This window comes from Nyctereutes procyonoides, unplaced genomic scaffold, assembly GCF_905146905.1.
Source record: "Nyctereutes procyonoides isolate TBG_1078 unplaced genomic scaffold, NYPRO_anot_genome, whole genome shotgun sequence".
NCBI classification, from domain to species: domain Eukaryota; kingdom Metazoa; phylum Chordata; class Mammalia; order Carnivora; family Canidae; genus Nyctereutes; species Nyctereutes procyonoides.
In genome coordinates, this window is record NW_026575126.1 from 59,626,926 (window position 1) to 59,643,740 (window position 16,815).

Genomic DNA, 16,815 nt, shown 5'->3' on the forward strand with positions numbered 1-16,815 from the left:
GAGAACACACTCTCTTATCACTAAATTGACCTTTCCTCTCAACAGCAGACTTCAATTTAAAAAAAAAAAAATCTTTTTCTTCTCCTCAGTTTCCAGGGGAAGCTTGCAAAGATTCTTTCCACTGGCCACTCCAGCCCCATAGACCTCATTGCATTGACTCTGTCTGTCCTGCCTGGCTCATCGATTGGTGGAGGCAAAGCCACATATTCTTGCTGGTCCAAGAAGTAAAAATGGGCAGCTTTTCATGTTTCAGGGAATGCCCCTACCCCCAATTCAACAAGACAAGGACCAGAGTCACCTTGGATTTCCCCATGCCTCACAACACAGGGCCATCCCCACATCCCTCGCTTCAGACTCCCAAACAGCTCATTCTACCTCTCTCCACTGCCTCTCCTTCTTTAGCTAGCCCACCACCACTTTTCACAAGGATACTCCCAACAGCCTCCTCTCTGCTCCCACTTCAGGGCCTTTGCACAAGCTGCTCCTGAGACCTGGAACTCCCTGTGCAACTCACTCACTTGGCACAGACCCTTGACTCTTGGCCTATTTACTGTCTCTTAAAACTGCCCTATCCTCCCTTCCCCCACTCATTCCCTCCTTGGGCCTCGGCCTCTCTTATTATGAAATGGCTCAGATACGCAAACACTTAAGAGAATCACACATCACACACTGGTATACCCAACCCTGCTTAAGAATAAGACAAGACACTCACCACTGAGGCCCTCCTAAATGCATTCTCAACCATTCCCCACACTCTGCCACATGGTTGCCACTCTCCTGAACTTGGTATTCCTCGTCGCTTTGCCTACCTTGCATACGTGTGTATCCCTGAAGTATAGGTATACCCATTTTCTTTTTTTTTTTTTAAGACTTTATTTGAGAGAGAACAAGCAAGAGAGCATAAGTGGGGGGAAGGGGCAAGAGGAGAAGCAGACTCCCCACTGAGCAGGGAGCCCAATGCGGGGCGTGACCCCAGGACCCTGGACCTGAGCCGAAGGCAGACACTTAGAGCCACCCCAGTGCCCCTATATACCACTTTTCATGTTCTCAACTTTATATAAATAAAACAACTTGTTTTCCTTTTCTCGCTCCATACTCTCTTGGTGATGTTTGTCCGTGCTGACAGGTGCCACCCCAGTGCACTCATTTTTACCTGCTGGGAAGCATTCACGGTGTGACAAGGCTACAAGTGCTCCATCCACTCTCCCCCAATCGCCTCTACTGTTGCCAGCTGTTGGCCATTGGCCATTGCGACGCTGCCCCAAGCCTCTGGCACCCGCCCCCTTAACCTGCAGGCTGTTTGCTCAGGATTTCTACCCAGGAATCTGCTGGGTAAGGAGACACACCATCTTCAGCCTTACTGATGTTGCTAGATTGTTCTCCAAGGTACTTGTACCAACATACCTGTTTGGTAAACTTTCTGTTCCTCAGCCCAGAACAGGTGCCTCTTCCCTGCTTCCTCCAAACAAACTCTACCTGTTGACATCCAGCCTGCCCAGCCCTCTCCCCAGGCCTTCCTCCCCCGCTTCAGCAATCGGGCCTCTTACAAGCCTCCCTGGTAGAGCAGCCGGCAATTTGCACAACAGCCGGAGCAAGAACGTTAGCAGCAGTGACTCCAGAGGCCAACAGCTATGGATGGAATCCCGGATTTGCCATCTGGGCTGTGTGCCTTTGGGCAAATGGCGTCTCCTTTCTGGGCCTGTTTCCTCACCTGTGAATGGGGATACCCAGGGTAAACCGACCACAGGGGAATGGCAGTGATCAAACAAGATAAGCATGGAAACATGGTGGGTGCTTGAAGATAAGTTGTTACTATTGCCTTTGAAGCCCACAGGGGACGCCGACAACTCCACATCACTCAGGACTACTTTGGCTGTAGGCAACAGAAACCCCAAGTCAAGTCGGTGGAAGACAACTGGTAATTTATTGGCCCAGGTAACTGGGAAGTCAGAGGTGTCTCGCTTTGGATGTGACCAGATCCGGGAATTCCGATGCCATTGGGAAGCTGGCCCTGTCCAGATTTGGGCCATTCTGTCCTCCACATCACCTTCATTCTCGGGCAGGCTCTCCAAGTAGGGGCTCTAGGAAGAGCCAAATTTACCAAGCTGTGTGTAAGAAGAGCTTCGCCTTCCAGACACTTTCTGCCAAATCCCAGGGTTGGTCCTCGGGGGCCCAGGTTAGGTTTATGTGCCCAGACCAGAGCCAGTCACAGTGACCAAGGCATCCACCAGAAGCTGCTTGAAGTGTGCTTCTCAGAACAGAGCTGTTGGAACTCCCTGGTAGCTCCTTTGAAAATGCAGACTCTCAGACCCCATTCCAGACCTACTCATTTGGAATTTGCATTTTGGCAAGACCTCCAGGTGAGCCATCTGCACACCAAGGTCTGAAGAGGCTACACTGCACATTACCTTTCAGTTGCCTGGGGTCAAGTCCATCCCCTTGCCTTAAAGATGGAGAACCTGAGGGCCAGTGGGAAGCAATCTTGTTCTATGCATCCACTCTGCACCCAGGGCTTCCTCATGCATTGCCCTCCCATCATCCCAGCCATCATCTGCCATGTCCATGGACGACCTCATGGGCAAGGGATGCCCTGAAGCCTGGACAAGCCAGCCTGGGTTGGACTTGCCTCGCACCAAGGTGCCGTGTCCCGGCCACCATTCAGGCACTCCTAGTACCTGTCAGGCCCCTCAGGAGCACGGCAGCCCCACACACAGACACACACAGGCTCGTGCACACATACACTCCCACAAAGGTGCTCAGGCACAGCCCACCCTCATGTAGACTCCCATCCACCAGGCCCCCCAAAGGCAAGAGTGCTACAGACCACAGCAGCCTTTATTCTACTGCAGAACAGGGCTGAGGCCAGGGTAGTTCATTCTCAGGCTGCGTCAAAAGGTGCAGTGCTGGGGGCACACACACTGCACCCCAAAGTGACAATAAGTTAGGGGGAGATTCTCAGACTGTTCTCTGGCTGGAGTCAGGGTGGGGTGCCAAGTGGGGGCCCCCCAGAGCCCTGCCAGTTGCCCAGCTGAGCGCTCCCAGGACAGGCTTGTTCCAGGACAGGCATGGCCTCTCCCTGAAACAACAGGGCAGGGAGAGGAAAGGGATGTGACGTCAGGAGGTCAGTGGGCTCAGAGGGGTCCCCAAAGGAGTCGGAGGATGGGCTGAGGGGCAGGGCGGGGCAGGCAGGACCTCTCACCGGACCCTCAGTTAAGCCCCTGCAGATTCTCATAATCTGGAGCTCCCTCTTCTTCTTCTTCGTCGTCGTCATCATCATCATCATCATTGTCCTCCACCTCCTGGGAGCTCAGGATGACTGGGAAGGGAGGGAGGTCTTCGGCTCTCAGACCATCCCCCCTTCCCCAGATGGGCTCCCCAGGCTTGGAACCCAGGTTGGGGGTGGTTGCCCCACCCCCCACCTCCCACCCCACCCCATCCCTGGCCAGCACACACCAGGGTCGGTCCCAGCCAAGGACGGCAGCTCCTGAGATACATTCACATACTCCCGGCTCCCATCTGCAGGGGACGGATGAGAAAGGAGGCCGGCCACGTGGAGGGTGAGAGAGCAGGACACTCAGAGAGAGGGTCACAGCAGGGTGAGGGAGGGAAGGGGGATTCCAGGGAGCCCCCCCCAGGGAGCCCTCCCCCCCCGCCACTCACCCAGAGATGCATTTGCACTTTCCTTGCTCTCAGGGACGTTCACATAATCCTCCCCCGACTCCACTGTAGGAGAAGCAGGGCCCCCGGCACCGTCACCCAGAGGCCGAGCACAGGCACCCACGGCATCCCCACTGGACTCCTGACATGACCAGCCCCAAACTCCCATCCACAGACCTCAGAGGTCACCCCATAGCCAGCCCTGGGGGGGTCCCACAGAGGCCTGGGTGATGGAGAGAAGTAGGGTAACTTGGCCAGAACCGATGAGAAGGAGAGGAATTGTGGGAGAGAATGGACGGCAGACCCTGCCAGCATGTGCCCCAGGCTGGGGGCGAGGATGGAAAACGGCTCAGAGCTGAGGCGCTGGTGCCGCCGGCCAGGCCAGCCCTGCACCCCCAATCTCGTCCCAGTGCCGTCCAGGCCCTGTCGTGCTCGGCGCCATCTTGCCCTTTCATGCTGACTTGTTCCTCCATGAGGCCGTGGACAAGGCGGGCTCTGGAGCCAGAGCGCCCAGGTTCAAGCCCGGCGCCAGCACTCACAGTCGTGCAACCTCACGAGAGGTCCCTAACCTCTCTGGGCCTCGCTGTTCTCCCCAGTGTAAGAGGGTGAGCAGCAGCACCCCCTCCCAGGGGTGTCGTGAGAACTGACGCAGAGAATATGGAAACGGGGCCTGTCCTACGGCGAGTGCCGCCGAGGGCCCGTTAAATAAATAACCCCTCGTGTCGTACAGTCGGGACAACCGAGGCGCAGGATGGGGAGATGTGGGCTCAACAGCACCTGGGAACCGTGAGGTTTAATAAGTTAGTGCACCAGACACTCTCAGGAGGCACGGAGTAGGCTCCCGACAACACTAGGCCTCATCCTGACGCTGCCTCTTGAGCTGTTTGATCAGAGGCGCCCAGTAAATATGGTGAAGGAGGGAAGGACAGGTGATGAACAAATGAAGGAAAAGAAGCCCTAGCACAGATGGCGAGTTGGCGATTGAGCTGGCAAATGGCGCCGGATGGGCCGAACAGGTATGGAGAATGAAGACAGGGCTGGAAAGCTGAAGCTCGCCAGACGCGGGAGGAAGCCTCCAACAGGCAGCGTGAGACCCACACGAAGGGAGAAAAGCAGCTCAAAGGAAACCGAAACGAACTTCCCAAAACCTCTGCCAAAGAAGACAACCTATAAGATTTACAAGATGATGTGGCCTCCATGAGAAAGGAACGGAGGCCAAGAGAGAGCCTCCGGGTGGGAGAGACCAAAGAACAGAGGTCAGAAGAAGAGTGAATCAGAGAAAGGTCGCAAACAATAAAAGGGAAAGACAATGAAAAAGGAAAGAGGATGGGAAGGTAAGGAAATCAGAAGGTCGGAGTGGAAGTGCACCCTGAGGGACAGGCGTCCTAGAGAGAGGAGAGACTGCGGAGGGGCGGCAAGCCTCAGAGAAATCGCCAGAGGGAAGAGCGGAGGGGCGGCCACACGGACAGTCGCCCGGGAACTCACTGGAGAAGGCGCTGTCTCGGAGGCTGGGGTTGCTGGGCACCGGAGCCGGTGGGACCGCAGTGCCGGCGGCTGGCGTGCTGTCAGGAAGCACCTCCCTGAGGGGGAGTCGAGGGGCGGTGAGCGAGGACCCCACTCGGGCCAGGGTCCCCACCAGCCCACCCACCAGGCCACTCACAAGTAGCCCTCGTTGTGATACTCCTCCTCCTCGTCCTCATCATTGTTCTCGCAGGAGAGGTGCTCTGGGGTAACGACACAGCGATCAGGGCGCAGGCCAGGCCCCAGCCTCCCTGCAACCAGGGCCCCCGGGGCCCTAGACGCACCCTCGTTCTCGTAGCTTGCCACACTGTTGGCTTCGGAGAGAGAGCAAGAGGGAGACTGAGTCAGCTCAGAGGGGGTCTCACCTCTGCCCAGCCCCAGCCCTCTGAGCCCCGCTCCACACTTACCACCATCTGAGTCCTGCCGGGAAGACGGCATGCGGTGGGAGCCCCCGGGGGGCTGTGGGGACCTCCTGGGAGTCAAAGGTCACAGGTTATGCTGGGGTGGGGCTCTGGGACAAGCGGGATTGTCACAGGGAAGGGGACCCCCAATCTACAGAGGTGAGGCGGGTAAAGAGGGCATTGTGAAGGGGGAGGATGCTACTTACGGGATGGGAAGCAGGTCCGGCTGGCTCAAGGATGGGTAGGAGGTAACAGGCCCATAGGACGGGGCCGATGGCCAGGGCACAACTGTAGCTGAGGACACAGGACCAAGCACAAGGAGTGACTCCAGACATCTTGCCCCTACTCTCATTGAGGCCTCAAAGGATAGACTAGCCCCATGAAACCTCCTGTGCCCTGGACAGGCCCGAGGACACCCATCTCCCTCTCTAGTCCCAGATCAGGTCAAAGCCATGTGGGCAGCCACGGCGGAGGGAAGGCAGGAGGGGGAACCTGAACAAAGCCACACAGTCTCTCATGCGCCAGGGACCCTCTCTCCTACACCCAAGGGAGGGGACCCTCCAGGTACTCACGAGGCCTTTTGAGCACAATGCTACTTGGGGTCAAGCTGGCAAGAGAGACAGAGCTGGGTCAGGGGCAGGAGAGGCCCCAGCTCCCGTCCCAGCCCCCAGGGTCACACAGGGTAGTGAGGGAGCCACACAGGGTCCATGGGCAACTCACCTATCAGAGGCGGTGCTGTCGTAAGAGCCTGGGGAAGAGAAGTCAGTGAGGCAGGAAGAGGGGTGGCGAGGGGAGAGGGTGGGAGCGCAGGGCTCTCAGGTCTCACACACACAGGACAGAGGTAGGATAGAGCAAGGGGGTCAAGGAGGGCCGAAGATCCCCGAAGGTATGTCCTGAGCGGTGTTACCCGGCGGCCCGCACTCACCTGGCAGCTCTCGGCAGCGCACGCACAGCACTACGGCCAAGAGGGGCAGCAACAGGAGGCCCAGCATATAGGGGATCAGGACGACGGCCTCCATCTGCAGGAGAGCTTGGACCAGGCCTGGCTGCCTGCTGCCCAGCACACTGAGCTGCGGCAGGGTGAGAGCTGGGCCAGCACGGGTGCAGGAACCCAGTGGGCACCAGCCTGGAAGCCTGACTGTGGGCCGGCTGTGCCCTCCTTGGGCACTCCTTGGACCCCCTGCCCCTTGCCGGGCCTCGCAGGGGTCGGCACTGCCTGGGGAAGACCCGTGATCCCAGGGCAGACCGGCCAGGGTCTGGGCCGGAGTCTGGGGCGCCAGTCACCCCTGCTCGGCCCCCGCGCCCCAGCCCTACCTGCCCCTCGGCTAGGCGCCTGCCTCTCAGAGCCTGCCCGCCTGTGGCAGGAAGCTGTGGTGAGCCCCGGGTGAGGGCAGGAAATCATCGGGCTCAGCCGGCTGCCCCCGCCCCCTTCCCACCCCCACCCAGCCAGCGGGGAGGGGGAGGAAGAGGCCTTTGGAGCCACCCCTGGGTCCTCAGGAGGGGTCTGCTGGCCTCCGGGACAAAGAGCTATTCCTACCAGGGAAGGAGGGCAAGATAGTTACAGGCCACCTGACAGCCATGGCGTCCACAGCCAGGACTCAAGGGGGCGGCCAGGAGGGAGGCCCTGACGCTGGGAATCAAGGGGCACGGGGCAGTGCCCACCCTACCTTACCCTGGCTGCCCTACCAAGAGGGGCGGGCTCGAGGGGAACCATGGGCGTGACTCACAGTCACACTGAGCTACTTCACTCCGCACTCTTTTTCACCCGGCCCAGGAGGGCAGGGATTTGCCCAAGGTCCCACACAAGTGACCCCAAAGCCCCAGGAGTCCTGGGGCCAGAGTAGGGGCATCCCCTGCAGACAACCAGAGGTCAGTAACACCCACAGACTCAGGCAAGCACTCAGGGTCTGGCTACAAATTTTATTCAGTTACAAATAGCACCGAGCCCCTGGGGCTGCTCCAGGGGAGAGGAGTCCCCCTCCCAGACCCCCCAGAACCTCCCCACCCTGCCCTTGGCTGCTGCCTGTGTAGTGTGTGGGAGCCAGAACATGGCCCACAGCCGCTCCTAGAAGCCAGGCCAGGCCGAGGGTTTGCGCCTGGGCACCTTCTGGGGTGGGCCTGGGGCCAGCTGCGGTACGTATGCAGGTTGGTGTGCGATGGTCCCTCAGATAAGCACACTGGACACAGGGACCCGGGTGGAGCGGCCTCGCTGGGGTACCACAATTCGGTCATCTGCAGGTCCAGCCTCACGCAGCAGACCTGCCGAGGGAGGGGTCAGAGCCAGGGCTGGATAAACAAAAAGACACAAAAACAGGGAGGGGACAGAAAGGCAATGGAAAGTGGACGGGGCCAGCAGACCCACCAGAGCCATGAGCACAGTGGGATATCAGTTCGTTGGCCAGGCAGACCCAAAGCCGAATGAGGGAAGGGCTGTGGGCTCAGGGAAGCCAGGGACATGGGCTGGGACAGATGGACAAGCAGGCAGTATCCTGAAGTCGGGCAAGGAGCCACGGGCGGACAAAGGGAAGGCCCCACTGACCCTGCACGTGCAGCTGGGCCCGCCGGCGGTCGCCCTCGATGAAGATGGCAGTGCCCAAGAAGGCTGCCCCACCCAGGGCCCCCACGAAGGCGCAGAGCATCAGCGAGAACTGCAGGGCCCGGAACTCAGACAAGAAGGAGGGGGGCCAGCTCCGGCGGAGGCGGTCGGAGATCTGCAGAGGGACGAGAAAAGGAGTGCCAGGAGAATGAGCCACAGAGAGGGAGCCCCTGGACTCTAGAAGGACAGAGGTGTCAGGAGCCGGCAGTGAGGGGCAGTCTGGAGGACCGGGGAAGGTCTTGTGGCCCCACTGTTCAAGGTGCAAACAAAACCCTGGATGCCCGGCTGAAGGTCCAAGGTGAGGGGTACCTAGCACACAACACACAAACACCCAACTGGGGTCAAACCTTCTATGTCGGCCCAAGCTCAGGCTGCTGCCTGCTGGCAGGTGCCAGGAATTCAGTGTCCCCGATCCCCACCCCAGGCCCAGCTGAGGGGCAATGCTCACCAGGCCGATGAGGTAGGGGCTCCCAGCATCACCCAGCAGGTGGGACAGCACGATCTGGAAGGCCTCAGCAGTGGAACGTCGTGTGGGGATCACCACGTACTGGGGAGAGGAGGGGCAGGGGGCAGAGGGCAAAGACAGGGCCAAGGCTCAGCCCAGGCTGAGACCAGAGGTGAACCCAGCTCAGAGGTATAAATGGGGCACACGCCCAAACTACAGGCCCATCTGGGGCTGACTGTGAAGTCAGTCTGGATTTGGGTTTTGGAAAAGGGGCACAGGCCACAGGGAAGGCAAGTGAGGCCTCCTGCCCCCACTCCTTACTTCCGTCAGCCTTTGGGCCAACCCTGCAGCGGCCCACCTACTCACCAACAGAATGTCAGCCACAATGGCCCAGTTCATGGACAGCAGTGTCTCTCCAATAAAGATGAAAATCTGGGGGGTTGGAGATGGGGAGACCGAGGTGGTGAAGACAGTTGTCTCATCACAAGAAGAGCAAACACATGGAGGGTACACCATGTACCAGGGCCATCTACTAACTCACTTAATCAAATCCCCAGAATACCCCTGTGAGACAACATTCATTCTTTTTTTTTTTTTTAAAGCCATCATTCCTATTTTACAGATGACAAACTGAATACAGACAGGTTAACTCACTTGCCTAATGCAATGTCACACAGCTGGGAAGAGCCATACCTGAGGTTGAAAACCAGGCATTCTGGTTCAAGTTGTCTCCAAACCACCACCTGGTTGACCCCAGGCCTGCCCCAGTATACCGTTCCTCCCCGCTAGACCCAGAACACCCCCTGTGACACCTGATGGCTACTCACATAGGTGGCCACGATGCTACCACGGGCACAGGCAAGGGACAGGAAGAGGAAGGGCGCAGAGCCCAAGAGGCCAGCAGCACAGACCAGAGGGTCAGCGCGGGGGTTGGATCGGCGGAGGCGGCGGCTGATCTCCACACCCAGGCCCACACCCAGGACCCCGGTCAGGCAGGTGATGAGCCCGAAGATGAGGCTGGGAGCAGGGGGAGGGTCATGGAGGCCAGTCCGTCTGCCTGCAAAGCCCCCTCACCTCACCCCCGTGGCCTGGAGAAGATGCTCTGTCCCAGCCACCCACACAACTCAGGTCTACCCGGGTCCCCGTGGGTCACACAGCTCCGAGAGGAAGGGATCAGCCCATCACCTATTTCCCACAGCGGGAAACTGACACTGGGGGAGGAAGGAGCCTGAGTCTGAATCAAGACTCTCTCCACTCCATCCCCTACCACCTGCAGGTCACCTAGCCTAACCCCCATCTTGGGTACCTGTCAGAGGATGAGCAGGAGTCTCCAGGAAGGCAGGGTGGGGTCTCCCCCAAGACCACACGAGAACGCAGCAAGAACGCCGGAGCCCAAAGAGCCAGGGAGCCCGTGACAAAGGCCACAGCAGTGAAGCCAAGGGAAGAGAGGATGAAACTAGGACTGTAGATAGTTGAGGGGAGGAAGTCAGACTCCATGGAGGTGTCAGGGTAGGAGACCTCCTTTCCTGGCGTATTTTGGTAAGGCCGGGACACTGGGTGTGGAAGCAGTCTTGGATGGGCCTGGATCTAGGCCTATAATTCAAGCTGCTGCCACATGGGGGCAGTGATGACTGAACACCTGGCCTTGGGGGAGGGCCAGTGGGCAAAAAAGAGGACACTTGCGTAAATCTCAAACCAGACACCAAGGGCCTTGCCAGGAGGCCTCAAATGTTGAGTTAGAATGGAACTAAACTCACTTTCTTGCCAGAGCCCTCAGATCTGCCCACCACGAGGTGGGGTTGAGGGGCGGTGAGTCTGAGTGGCGCTCCACAGCTCCCCTTGGCGGCTCCCGCACTACCAGGAACAGCAGCAGAACAGCCACCACCCCTAAACCTGGTGTCACCTGGGGAAAGAGTGGGCTTCAGGACAGGCATGGACAGGGACACACCGTACCTCTGAGGCTGGGAAAAAGTGAGGGTATACAAAGATAACTCAGACTCCGAGGTCTGAAGCCCCAGGCAAGTGCCTGCCCATAGGCGCTGAGCCCACGTTCAGGAGTGGGGGGCAAGTGCCACTAGGAGCCCCTGTTTCTGCAAGCCTAACTGCTTCCTCTTTGGTAACAGCACCCTAATTTCCTTCTAGGAAAGTACTCCCCCTACTTCTCTTAATCCATGTGGTTCAAACAGGGGGGGCTTGTAACCCAGACTTGGCTGACAAGAGTAGTGGTAACATCCCTGGCCTCTGTCATTGATTCAATGGCAGGTATGTGACACACGTTCATCTAATCAGACACCATCCAGGACTACTGCTCAAGGATCTGGGGTGCCAACTTTTCTAAACGGGAAGATAAACATGTGGAGCTTTCACTTGCTTGAGAATGAAATTAACATAGAGCAAAGTAGAGCCGAGAAAAAGAATGATTGAATTCTTGTGACGAAGAATCCAGTCCTGGATCCAGCTCTACCTGAAGCTCACTCTGGGACTTTCCATTAGGAGAGCCACCAGAGTCCCATTTGGGGGCTTACAGTTTTACAGGGCACCTGTAACTGCAACCAACTACTACTACTAACTACTACTACTTACCTACTAGTACTTATCTACTAGCTACTAGTAGCTAAGCTAGTGACTTAGCTAGCTAAGTTACTAAGCTACTAGTAGCTAGTAGATAAGTTACTAGTACTAGTACTTAGCTAGCTAAGTTACTAAGCTACTAGTACTTATCTACTAGCACATGGCTTCGTGGTGAGGGCAGCCAGGTTTCCTATGGGCTTGGCGGCACAAGCACTGCCTTCAAAGGGGGTGTGTCTGGAGGCAGGAATGGGAAAATCCGTGAGAACGTTGCTGAGCCTCCCCCAGGTAGTGTCCACACTCACCCGCAAAGCCCAGTGCCAGTCCCCAGCCACGTCCTTGACTTTGGAGCCTGCAATGTAACCCAGACCACTGGGGAAAGGGGATGGGAGAGGGGAAGGGCAGCTGGTCAGTCAGGCCCCACGCCAGGTCCTCTGCCACCCCTGCACGCCTCCCCAGGCCCACGGCCCCCTCAGGTACCTGCCCACGGGGATGGCAAAGTAGAACACACTGAGCATCCGACTCCGCTGGTCTGCCACGAAGAGGTCAGCGATGAGGGTGGGTGCGATGGTGGAGTAACTGGCCTCCCCGACCCCCACCAGGCCCCGGGTCAGAAGAAGCAGCCAGAATCGCTGGGAAACGAAACGTGGGGGAGGTGGCACCCCGCCCTGCAGCCAGCCTCCCAGCCTCCCTCACCGGCCAGCTCCGGTGGGCGGCAGGGATGGCAGGAGAGAGACCGGAGCCTAACAGACCAGAGCCTGAGTCCTGGCTCTACTACTTACTAGCTGTGACTTTGGGAAAGCAACTTAACCTCTCTGAGCCTCAGATTCCTCATCTGCAAAAGGGGGAGAATAATAACTTGCTCACATAACTATCGCCAGGATTGGACAACAGAAGTTCTACTCAATACTTTGCACCTAGCAGGTGCCAAATTAACCAATTTCTACCACCCAAGACACCCCAACAGTGAGTGGCGATCTTAGGCGGAGGTGTATTTGTCTACGGAAGTCGTCTGAGGCTAAGGACAGGGCAGGCTCAGCCGAGGGGAGTATGTGGTGCCTGGGGCTGACGACAAGTTCCAGGGCAGAGAGTGCAAATGGACAGACAGAGGAGATTTCAAAGGAGCAGAGAAGCAACAGCCAGGGAGGCAGGAGGAAAACCAGAAGAGTGGCATCACAGAAGTCAGAAGAGAGTTTCCGGAAGGAAGAAGTGGGTCAATAGAGCCGGAGGCTCCCAGGAGATCTAGCAAGAGCAGGATTAGGAAGTAAGAGCTACATTTAGCAACCAAAAAGTGGCTGTTGACTTTGGCAATGGAGTGGTGGGGGCAGGCTGGCCAGCAGTGTTCCGGGGTGAGTGGGAGGAGAGAAGTGCAAGCAAAGTGAGAGCCTCTCTCCCTGGCTGCTCTTTCACCCAGACTGGCACCGGGTCAAGGGGGCCTCGTGGGAAGTCTGACGAGAAAGGAGAAGAGGGAGAATGAACAGTCCAGGTGAGGTCTTTTCTGTGGTATGGAAATGTGAGTGCTGAGGTGTGGAGTGGAAGGAGTCAACGGTTCGGGGGAAGTGGGTGATGGACAGAAGACTGTTCTAGAACAACAGGGGAAGGGGAGGGGTGGGCAGATTAACTCAGGCAAGCAGGGGATATAGGATGGCATGGACCAAGGGAAGTGCAGAAGTTCTCCAGGTCCAATCTGCAATGACTCCAAAGAGCAGCAGCAAAGACTGATGGGTAGTAGGGGGACCAGAAGCAGGAACTAGCATGGGGCCTCACCTCTCTGGGGATGAAGGACGACCCCAGTGTCACCAGAGACCAGAAGGCAATGCCCCCGCACATGAGATACTTCCGATTGTACCTGTCACCCAGGTAGCCAAACACAGGTGCCAACACCATGTAACTGGAGATGAACACTGAGAGGAAGCAGAAAGTCACAGCCCAGCCCCAGTACCCCTCGCCCACCCTGACTCCAGCTCAGGAAGGGCAAGGGGGAGCAGTATTACCTCCTAATCCTGAAACTACTAGAGTTTCCTGCCAGAGAAGTCCAGCCCCATTTTCAGCATCCTCCAAACTTTCCTTCAGCCGGGCTGACCCATCACTTCCTTCCATCCAGCCAAGAGCAAAATCCAAACTCCACGCCATGGCCCATGACATACTATCTGATCTAGCGCCCCCCCCCCCCACACCCCTCTCCAACCTTGCGCTCATTCTCTCTCTCTTCTTTGCATCCCAGTGGCCCAACTCCCAACCTCAGTATCATTAGGATTTCTGGCACCTACTGTCCTCTCCATTGGGAACATATCTCCTCTCACCTGAGCTTCAAAGAACCTTCAGGTTCCAGCTTAGATACCTTCCCAGCCCCCACATACTCAATCTCTATCACAATTACTCTGTTTTCTGTCACAAAATACTCCTACGAAAAATCATCTCATTTTCAGTTTTGGTTTTTAAGGACTGGTGCTCATTCCCAGTAGAATGGCAGTTCCATGAAGACAGAGACCTTGCCTGTAGTGGCCACAGCTGTATGTCCAGCACTGAACACATGGCATCACACAAAACATAGGCTCAGTAAACACGTGTTGAATGAAAAAATGAATGTGGTTGACAAAGTCCTGCTTCTTTTCTACCTCAACAACTTTTTTTAAATTTATTTATTCATGAGACATCAGAGAGAGAGAGAGAGGTGTGCAGAGACACAGGCAGAGGGAGAAGCAGGCTACCTCTAGGGAGCCTGACGTGGGACTCGATCCCGGGTCTCCAGGATCATGCCCCGGGCTGAAGGCAGCGCTAATCCGCTGAGCCACCTGGGCCGCCCTAATGCAACAACTTTTTAAAGCTTTGCAACTTTGACCTATGATCTCATTCTCCTTCCTCTAGTCTTTACCTTAATCACTCTAGGTCCTTACTGGTCTTGGGTGGAGCAAAGAACTCTTCATTATCTTGTTTCAAACTCCTCCCCTCTCACTTGTGTTACTCTGGGCAAGCCTGAGCTCATCTCTAAGCCTCAGTTTCTCTATGAAAATGTAGACAAGAGGGGCAGCCCTGGTGGCTCAGCAGTTTAGCGCCACCTTCAGTCCAGGGCCTGATCCTGGAGACCCGGGATCGAGTCCCATGTCAGGCTCCCTGCGTGGAGCCTGCTTCTCCCTCTGCCTGTGTCTCTGCCTCTCTCTCTCTCTCTCTCTGTCTCTCATGGATAAATAAATAAAATCTGTTTTAAAAAATGTAGACAAGACTACCTCATTTCTCTATAAATTAAAAACACCACCAACTCTTTGGCTGGTGAAAAGATTAGAAGACAATGGGCGTAAAAGGTCTTGGCCAAGTTCCGTGTATGTTATCACCTCTTCCTCCAGGGCCCGGCACAGAGTAAGTGCTCAGAAATGTTCAATAAAGGAGTGAAGGAAAAGAGGATTTGGCCTTGGCTTTGCCTCTCCCACAAATCCCAAAGTTCTGAACAAGTAAAACTCAACTCTCCCCATTCCAGACACCCACTTCTGCCATTATTTATTGGGTGCTGATCATGCTCCTGACACCATACCACGCACTTCACAGGCTTTGGTTTGCACATAATCCTCACATCAGCCCCAGGAGGTGCTCTGGGTTACTACTAGGTCCATCTCACCGACCAGGAAAGTGAAGCTTACAGAGACTGAGGACCTTGCCTACCATCACAGTAAGTGGAAAGCTGAGATTGAAACCCAGGTCTGTCTTAACCATTACGCTAAACTGCCTTTTAAATTGCGGTGTCCTAACTGAATAGGTCAGCCCAGAGCAGAATGAGGGCCATCTTCCCACCACCACCACTACTAAGTCTGGCCTCTCTCTCTCTCTCTCTCTTAAGATTTTATTTATTCATGAGAGACACAGAGAGAGGCAGAAACATAGGCAGAGGGAGAAGCAGGCTCCCCATGGGGAACCCTATGTGAGACTCAATCCCAGTACCCCAGGATCATGACCTGAGCTGAACACAGACACTCAACTGCTGAGCCACCCAGGCGTCCCATGGCCACTCTATCTTACTGAGGTCCCAGGCATGCCAGGATGTAATCCCATTTGGGGCAGAAATGAAAGAAAAGCTGCTGTGCTGCGGAGGGGCCTCCACTCACCGGTCTGGATGAGGCCAGAGCTGCTGTCTCCGATGTCAAAGAACTGCTCAATGTCTGGAAGGACGCCTGGGAAGAAGACTCGGGATGGGCTCGGCGAGGCAGCCCCACCTCCGGGACCCCTTCCCTTCCCCTAGTCTGACTCCCCACTCCCACCCCAAGTCAGTACCAGCCACGGTGAAGCGGTCCATGTAGTTGAGGAGGTTGATGTAGCACAGCACCGCCACTATGAGTGCCGAATGGCCCGGAGACAAGCCGGTGATGCGCTGCAGCCCCTCCCGGTCCGGGACCTCGGGATCCTCGGACTTCGAGTTCCCCAGGGCCCCGGGTAACCCCGGGGTGCCGGGCACCGGCCCGTCGTCCGTGTCATCCGCCTGGCTGAGGAAGGGTGCGGTGTCGGACCCGGACATGGTGCCCGGGGGCCTCGCCCGCCCGCGCTCCGGTCCTACCGACGATCCCACCTGCGAGGGGAGGTTGCTGGAGAAAGGAGGATGGGGGGAACCCAGGCGAGGGAGGGGAGTCCAGGCACTCGCAGGCGCTTGCCCGGAAGCACGCAGCACGGCTGGGATGGAACGCGGGCCCGGCCTGTCATGCCTCCCCGTCCCGGCAGACACAGCAACGCGGCGAGCGACGCCGGGGACAGGAGCGGGGTGGAGAGGGCCTGACCCCCTCGCCCAAGCCGAGGCCTCCCCTCACCCCCGACGGGAGCCCACTGCAATCACTGTCGCTCAGCCCCGGCGCTGCACCACGGCCGCCGCCATGTTGGCCTGCAGCCGGTCATGTGACGCTGGAGCCCAGGAGGCCGACGCCACCTCGCGCGTGCCCTCGACACGTGACTGCCGCGGCTCCCCCGTCACGTGACCGCCGGCCGATCGCCAGGGTCCGCGCCTGCACGGCCGCTGGGAGTCGGGGGGAAGCGGTGCAGTCGCCCAGGGCTCCGAATCTCGGCTTCCCCGTCTGCATCTCCCACTGGGCACACTTCTGGTCCAACGAGATCAAACGAGACAATGGAGTCGTGAAAGGTTCTGGAAGTACTTTACTTCCAGAAATGCCAGCGATCCGTTCTCGCTCTTGGCAATTACCCTTCCTCGATGTCCGGTGTGGGCTTCAGACACGCTCAGGAAGCGTTGAAGGAGTGAATGGTGAACGGCAGCCCCTAGCCCAGCCGCTCCAACGGGCCGGGTCCCTAGCATTCGGATGCCCTAAGCAGCTGCCCGTCAATTCCTGAGCTTCTCCCCGGGTGGACATTGACCCCCACACGCCACCCAGGATCTGATTTCCCTCACCTCCAACCGAGACTGAAGCCCTCGCGCCCCCTGGTGGTCTCATCTGGGATGCTCCTGGCTGCAGGACTGAGCTCCCACACCACAGTTCCCTGCAAATAAATGTACATTCAAGACCCGTCTTCCAAACTGACTTCTAAGCCCTTCTACTGAAATTCTGGAGTCTCACGGGGAGAGCATGGGGTACCCAAGGTCTTACCAGAAACCATTTGAGTCATGAATATCGCTTGTGGGCGCCCCCCCTTCCAAA

The 16,815-nt window shown here is 57.2% G+C and overlaps 2 protein-coding genes across 5 annotated transcripts; both read right to left on the reverse strand.

The window, feature by feature from the left end:
* Positions 1 to 1,965: 1,965 nt before the first annotated feature.
* Positions 1,966 to 6,880, reverse strand: LAT (linker for activation of T cells). 3 transcript variants are annotated; one of them, XM_055340499.1, is made up of 12 exons: positions 6,505 to 6,880; positions 6,300 to 6,327; positions 6,152 to 6,186; positions 5,786 to 5,873; positions 5,586 to 5,650; positions 5,463 to 5,492; positions 5,318 to 5,381; positions 5,143 to 5,237; positions 3,661 to 3,723; positions 3,454 to 3,516; positions 3,200 to 3,316; positions 1,966 to 3,076 (listed from the first exon to the last, which is right to left on the reverse strand). In XM_055340499.1, the coding sequence occupies exons 1-11, from the start codon at positions 6,596 to 6,598 to the stop codon at positions 3,207 to 3,209; spliced, it is 735 nt and encodes a 244-aa protein (XP_055196474.1). In that variant the 5' UTR covers positions 6,599 to 6,880; the 3' UTR covers positions 1,966 to 3,076; positions 3,200 to 3,206. The 3 variants fall into 3 exon arrangements, with proteins under 3 accessions (XP_055196474.1, XP_055196473.1, XP_055196472.1); XM_055340498.1 differs by having other exon boundaries at positions 3,205 to 3,316; positions 5,318 to 5,492; XM_055340497.1 differs by having other exon boundaries at positions 5,318 to 5,492.
* A 624-nt stretch (positions 6,881 to 7,504) lies between these two features.
* SPNS1 (SPNS lysolipid transporter 1, lysophospholipid) lies at positions 7,505 to 16,073 on the reverse strand. 2 transcript variants are annotated; one of them, XM_055341052.1, is made up of 13 exons: positions 15,744 to 16,073; positions 15,452 to 15,660; positions 15,286 to 15,351; positions 12,956 to 13,092; positions 11,669 to 11,820; positions 11,494 to 11,560; positions 10,378 to 10,523; positions 9,927 to 10,082; positions 9,448 to 9,637; positions 8,987 to 9,052; positions 8,624 to 8,722; positions 8,119 to 8,290; positions 7,505 to 7,838 (listed from the first exon to the last, which is right to left on the reverse strand). In XM_055341052.1, the coding sequence occupies exons 1-13, from the start codon at positions 15,872 to 15,874 to the stop codon at positions 7,744 to 7,746; spliced, it is 1,686 nt and encodes a 561-aa protein (XP_055197027.1). In that variant the 5' UTR covers positions 15,875 to 16,073; the 3' UTR covers positions 7,505 to 7,743. The 2 variants fall into 2 exon arrangements, with proteins under 2 accessions (XP_055197027.1, XP_055197028.1); XM_055341053.1 differs by having other exon boundaries at positions 15,452 to 15,656; positions 15,744 to 15,960.
* Positions 16,074 to 16,815: the final 742 nt, after the last annotated feature.